At 60.3% G+C, this 5,479-nt stretch overlaps 1 protein-coding gene across 1 annotated transcript; it reads left to right on the top strand.

Moving 5' to 3' along the window:
* The first annotated feature begins 568 nt into the window (after positions 1-568).
* On the top strand, positions 569-5,100 carry CRYBA1 (crystallin beta A1). Its single transcript, XM_054647096.2, is given in 8 exon segments — positions 569-586; positions 588-600; positions 1,314-1,381; positions 2,011-2,130; positions 2,377-2,495; positions 4,038-4,179; positions 4,566-4,708; positions 4,813-5,100. Coding segments are annotated over 8 exon segments (771 nt in total). The 3' UTR covers positions 4,961-5,100.
* Positions 5,101-5,479: the final 379 nt, after the last annotated feature.

Raw genomic sequence — 5,479 nt, 5'->3', positions numbered from 1 at the left:
GGGAGCGTTGGGGCTCGGTGTGGTTGTGGGGACGTGTCTGCCAGGGCCACGCCAGTTCTCACCTCCAGCCTTCCTCGCCCGTGATGGTTGGAGGGTGTCCACGCCAACACGGTGACAGGGAACGCACCTTCGGTGGTGAAGCGAAGTGACAGTGCCTGGTAGACACCTTGCCGAGCCCACCACCTGCAGGGTCTCACGGGGAGGTGTCCCCGCCGTCCCCACGGTGCCAACTGGCGCCAGGGCCAGGCCAGCCCCCAGGCTCACCCCGTGACGGCGCGGTGCATTGCCCCTGGAAAATGCCAGCGCGGTCAAATCGTTGAGTCATTTGTGCCCAAGATTATCTGTGCAAACAGCCGCCCCGATTATTTTTTTTTTTTTTATTATCAAATTTTTTTTCTTTTTCCCTAAGAATGTGGCTCAGACCATGGGGATGAGCAGCTGAAATCTCCTGGGATCAGCAGGACAATGCCAGAGCAAGCATTGTGCTGACGGCTCTGCAAACGCTGGCACCGGTTCCCGGCCAGCAGTACCCTATAAAAGCTGAGCCGCTGAAGTAGGCAAACATTACATGGGCGAAGCAGCAGTAACCGCCTGAGCTAGGTGAGTCCTGGACCGATGCGCACCTCTCCCACCTCACCCCTCTGCTGCCAGCCGGCTGGGCAGGCACCCTTCCTCCTGCCTGGTGGCAAAAGACACCCAGAGGGACTGTCGCTGTTTTCTGTGGCATAAGACAGGCTCACACGTCCCCGCTGGCAGCCGGGGGGGCTGAGAGCCCCTCTACAGCAGGGCACCCCACTGCTGGCATCCACCAGCACGGTTGGCATCTCCCACCATTAGCCAGGGCTGTCCATGGGAGCCCACCGTGCCTCCCAGGGGACACCGGGCAGGGAGAGGGGACCAGGCGGGTCTGTTGGACACTGCCAGGCACAGGGCAGCCTGTGCCCACTGAAGGCCCCTGCTCTGGCTCAGGGGTGCTTTTCCTAGCGGTGGAGGAAGGAGAAAGGGGGATTGGGCACTATGCCCTGGTGGGAGTGCAGGCTCCATGCCATGGCAGGGAGGAGGGAAGGGGCACTGCAGCGGTGAGAAGAGCACCTTGCTTTGGATGTGTCCCACAGCCCCCTAGTGTGTCCTGTTCCCCAAACTGGGGCTGGCAAGGGGGTCTCCCTGCAGCTGGTGTGGCTTGTCCCCTGCAATGGGGCAGCTGTCCTTGAACAGGCACTGGGGGTGGCAGGCACAGAGCTGTTCCTGGCCTCTCGAGGGGGGGATGCACAGGGACATGATGTGGTAAAAATGGCTTTTCCTTCCTTCTCCAGACACCGATCCAGCAGCAGCAAAGATGGCTCAGACAAACCCTCTGCCTGTTCCTATGGGCCCGTGGAAGGTACGTCCTCACAGTCCCTGTATTTCACCTTTATGTGTGCAGGTAGGGAACAGGGAGAAGGGCAAAGCCCATCCTCCGGGGCCAGGAAAGCTGCTCAGCGGGCAGAAAGGCAGGGATGAGCACAGGAAACAGGCACCCCTCTCCTCTGCCCATGGGAATGTGCCTCCTGCCTGCTCAAATACCTCCCGGGTGTTTTTCATAAGGCTGTTCACAGCACCCCGGGCCAGCTGTGCCCTGTTCTTACCAGCCATCCCGTGACAGTGACAGGCAGTTACAGAGTCCCCAAAAACCACCAGCTGTAGTTCACCCTCCCCTGTCCATGCAGACAGGGTGAGCATGGGCAGTGGGCACTGTGGAGCAAAGTGGGGAGCAGCCCCAAGGGGTCTGGCGGTAGCCCCAGGGCCACTGGTCGAGGAGGGAGCCAAGAGGGAAAGGAGAAACACGTGCACAAGTGAGGAGCATCCCGTGCACAAGTGAGGAGCATCCCGTGAACCAGTGAGGAGCATCCCGTGCACAAGTGAGGAGCATCCCCTCGAAGCCTGGAGCTGTCGCGGGAGAGGAAAGCATCAGCCGCAGCCCCCCAGGGAGGTGCCCCTCGCCCTTTCCCCCGTTAATCCTCTTTGCCCTAGAGCGTTCGGAGCAGAGGCCGGGAGAACCGCCAGCCACAGCCCTGCCACCCGCCCGTCCCAGAACGGCTCCGCTCCTCTCTCCGGACGGCAGCGCCGCCCCGGGAACTGATCTCCGCAGGGGTGAGCAGGAGAGCGGAGCGGGGGCCAGCCTGCGGCTCCCCCGACACCAAGGCAGGGCGTGGCGGGGCCGGCAGTGCAGGGACGCGGAGGCGTGCGGGGCTGTGTCCCGGCCCAGAGGGTGCCCGCTGCAGCCTCCGCTGGCTCTCTCCCTGACGGAGCCACCCTCCGTCCGTTTCCAAGAGGCACTGAATTGCCTGGGGCCACTGCTGGGCAGTTTCCAACTCGGCAGCTCGCTCTCCGTTCCAGATCACCGTGTACGACCAAGAAAACTTCCAGGGCAAGAGGATGGAGTTCACTTCGGCCTGTCCAAACATCATGGAATGTGGCTTCGACAACATCCGCTCCCTGAAGGTGGAATGTGGCGCGTAAGTACCCGGCTGCCAGTGGAGGGGGTGCTTTCCCAGGCAGGGAGAGGGGTGCCCAAGCGTGGAGCGGGACCAGCTGTCCCCGCTCTGCTTGGCTGGAGTCAAACACCACAGCCAAGGGAAGCCAGGCATGGAGGATCCCACCCTGCCAGGGTAGAGCAGGCCAACCCAGGCAGCACTGATACAGGGAGAGGGCCAGGGGACAGTGGCAACACCCTTGGCATCACCCAAAACTGCCTCCTGCAGTGCTGGACCGGTCAGGTTTGGAGAAGGGCTGCTGCCCAAGGATGCAGAGAGGGTCAGTGCTCAGTGGCCTGGCTTAGCCTGGTCCCCATCCTGAAGCACCAGCCCTAGAGAACCACCTCTTGCCCAGGGCCCAGCCTTGCTCTGCCCTGTGCTTTCCCTGCCACTGAACAGCTTCCTAGACCAGGGCAGAACCTTCCCGCAGCTTCTCCAGTGCTGAGAGGGGTAGGGAGCAGAGCTGGGCTTCTCCCTGCGCACGGGAACCTTCCCTGGCACAGGCAAAGCAGCTCCCGAGCAGCTCGGAGGGGCGGAGTGCTGGGAGCGGTCCCGGCGGTGCGCATCCCGCCGGGGCGGGGAGCAGACGAGACAGATTTGTGCTGCTATCTTTAGGACGTGTAATGCTAATGGGATTACAGCAGCGTGCGTGCTCACGCTGTAATCAGCTCCCTGCTCCATTTGACTGCTCCTAATCAGGCTGTTCACCTTGCACAGGGCGGGCTAGCTGCAGGACATGGCATTGGGGCTCAGTTTGGGTCAGTGGCAGGAAACCCTCGACCCCCTCAGCACCCTTTGTACCCCGTCAGCAGAGGATCCATGCACTGCACAGCCTGTGCCACTCACCTTCCAGCCCTCAGCCCAGGCTCTGTCTCCCTGCTCTGCCTGTGGCTCTGTCCCCAATCTCCTCAAGGGGACATCCCCACCCTGGGGACAGGCAGGTGCTGTGTGGGCAGCACCAGGGCTTGCAAAATGTGTCCTGCAGGGTGGAGGCATCCCACTCACCTCTCCTTGTTTGTTTTCAGCAAGAGGAGAAGGCAGAAAGGGGAAAGGCCATAGGTCCCTGCTCTCTGCTCAGAGCCAGATGGGCCCTGCCTGCTGTGGGCATCGGGAATTCAGGTCTTTCCAGCAGTGTCAGGTTGTAATTGGGAAACAAGTTAGAAATGAGGCCTTTGGGAGGAAGGGCAGCTGGGGCATCCTGAAACGATGCTGGTCTGCATAAATGATGACAGAGCAGCCAGGGGGAAGAGCCACCTGTGCAGGATGGACCCCAGGATCTCCCCACCTCCCCCATCCCCTGCAACCAGGGATGCCCTGTGGGTGCCTCTGCAGCACCAGATGCATTTTCACCCTCCCTGGGTTCTCTGCCCACATCCAGCACCGCTTCCTCTCCTCCCAGCCTGTGGGGAGAGGCCAGACCCCAACCTCCCCCTTGCACCTACATCCTGCCCCTAATGCCAGCTCCCAGCAGGATGCCCCGAGCTGCTGCAGGAAGCCCTGGCAGCCCTGGCTCTGTTTTTGCAGCTGGGTCGGTTATGAGCACACCGGCTTCTGCGGGCAGCAGTTCATCCTGGAGAGGGGAGAGTACCCGCGCTGGGACGCCTGGAGCGGCAGCAACGCCTACCACATCGAGCGCCTGATGTCCTTCCGCCCCGTCTGCTCTGCTGTGAGTGTCCCACCGAGCTCTGAGCCCCTGAAAAAGGCCCAGGCCACGCCAGGGAGGTTAGGAAGGGAAAACACAGGGGCAGGCTCAGTGCTTCAGCCCCGCAGCCCCAGCAGGGTTTGCTCTTCCTGTCCTGTTTTTTAAAGCTTTGGAGGGAATTTCTGGGCAAGCTGTACATGACCAGAGATAGGGGACAGTCAGCCTGAGACAGTAGCTGTGGCATAGCTGACATCTCCCAGCCATCCAGAAAACTCCAACCAACCAGGGTCTGAACATCTCCCTCTCCAGGATCCCTCTGAGTAATGCCATAGGGAGTGACAGCCCTGCCATTCCCACCCACGCTGGGGAGGCAGCACCACCTCTCCCTCACCCCCTGCTCTCCCCCACAGAATCACAAGGAATCCAAGATCACCATTTTTGAGAAAGACAACTTCATCGGCCGCCAGTGGGAGATTGCTGATGACTACCCCTCGCTGCAGGCCATGGGCTGGGCCAACAACGAAGTGGGCTCCATGAAGATCCAGTGTGGCGCGTAAGTGACAGGAGCAGCAGGGACAAGCTGCCATCACTGTGCCACCACGATGGGAAGGGACACTCTGTAACCCCCCTGCTTACCTCTTTGTCCTTTGCTTCCAGCTGGGTGTGCTACCAGTATCCCGGGTACCGTGGCTACCAGTACGTCCTGGAGTTTGACCACCACGGAGGAGACTACAAGCACTGGAGAGAGTGGGGTTCACACGCCCAGACCTCCCAGATCCAATCCATCAGGCGTGTCCAGCAGTAGCTCCTCACTTCCCAGTACATCTCTGCAAGGTTTCGAAAGCTCACCGGCTCCCTCTTGGTGCTAATACTCCCCTCCCGAAATAACCACCCCCTCTCGTACTGCCACTGCTTATGGAACAACACTCCCAAAACGGTACCGACTGCCACAATTGCCAATAAATGTGACTGAAAGAAAAAGATAAATCAGTTTGGTGTGTGTTCGCTGGTGTGTGTTTGGGACTGAGGTTGCACATCCCCATCACAGGAGCAGGGACCGGACTCTTTCCTATTTATTTTAAGCTGGGCTGAATTGAGGTGGGCCTCACACTGAGGGAGGTTCAGACCCCCACTGCTGCACAGAAACCCTTGGTTTTTTCCCTCCCTGCCCTCTGCTTCCCCTGACAAAGTAAAGGACACCTGGATCCACCCCACCTGCATACACACAGCTCATGGGCACTATGGCCAGCACTGCCAGGTCTTTAGGATCCAAACCCAGGCTGCTCCTTGAAAACGCAAAAAAGAAAGTCACACTGACACCCAC

The sequence above is a fragment of the Agelaius phoeniceus genome, chromosome 20 (assembly GCF_051311805.1).
Source record: "Agelaius phoeniceus isolate bAgePho1 chromosome 20, bAgePho1.hap1, whole genome shotgun sequence".
NCBI classification, from domain to species: Eukaryota; Metazoa; Chordata; class Aves; order Passeriformes; family Icteridae; genus Agelaius; species Agelaius phoeniceus.
Note: the sequence above shows the minus strand (reverse complement) of the source record. Positions and strands in the feature narration are given on the sequence as shown.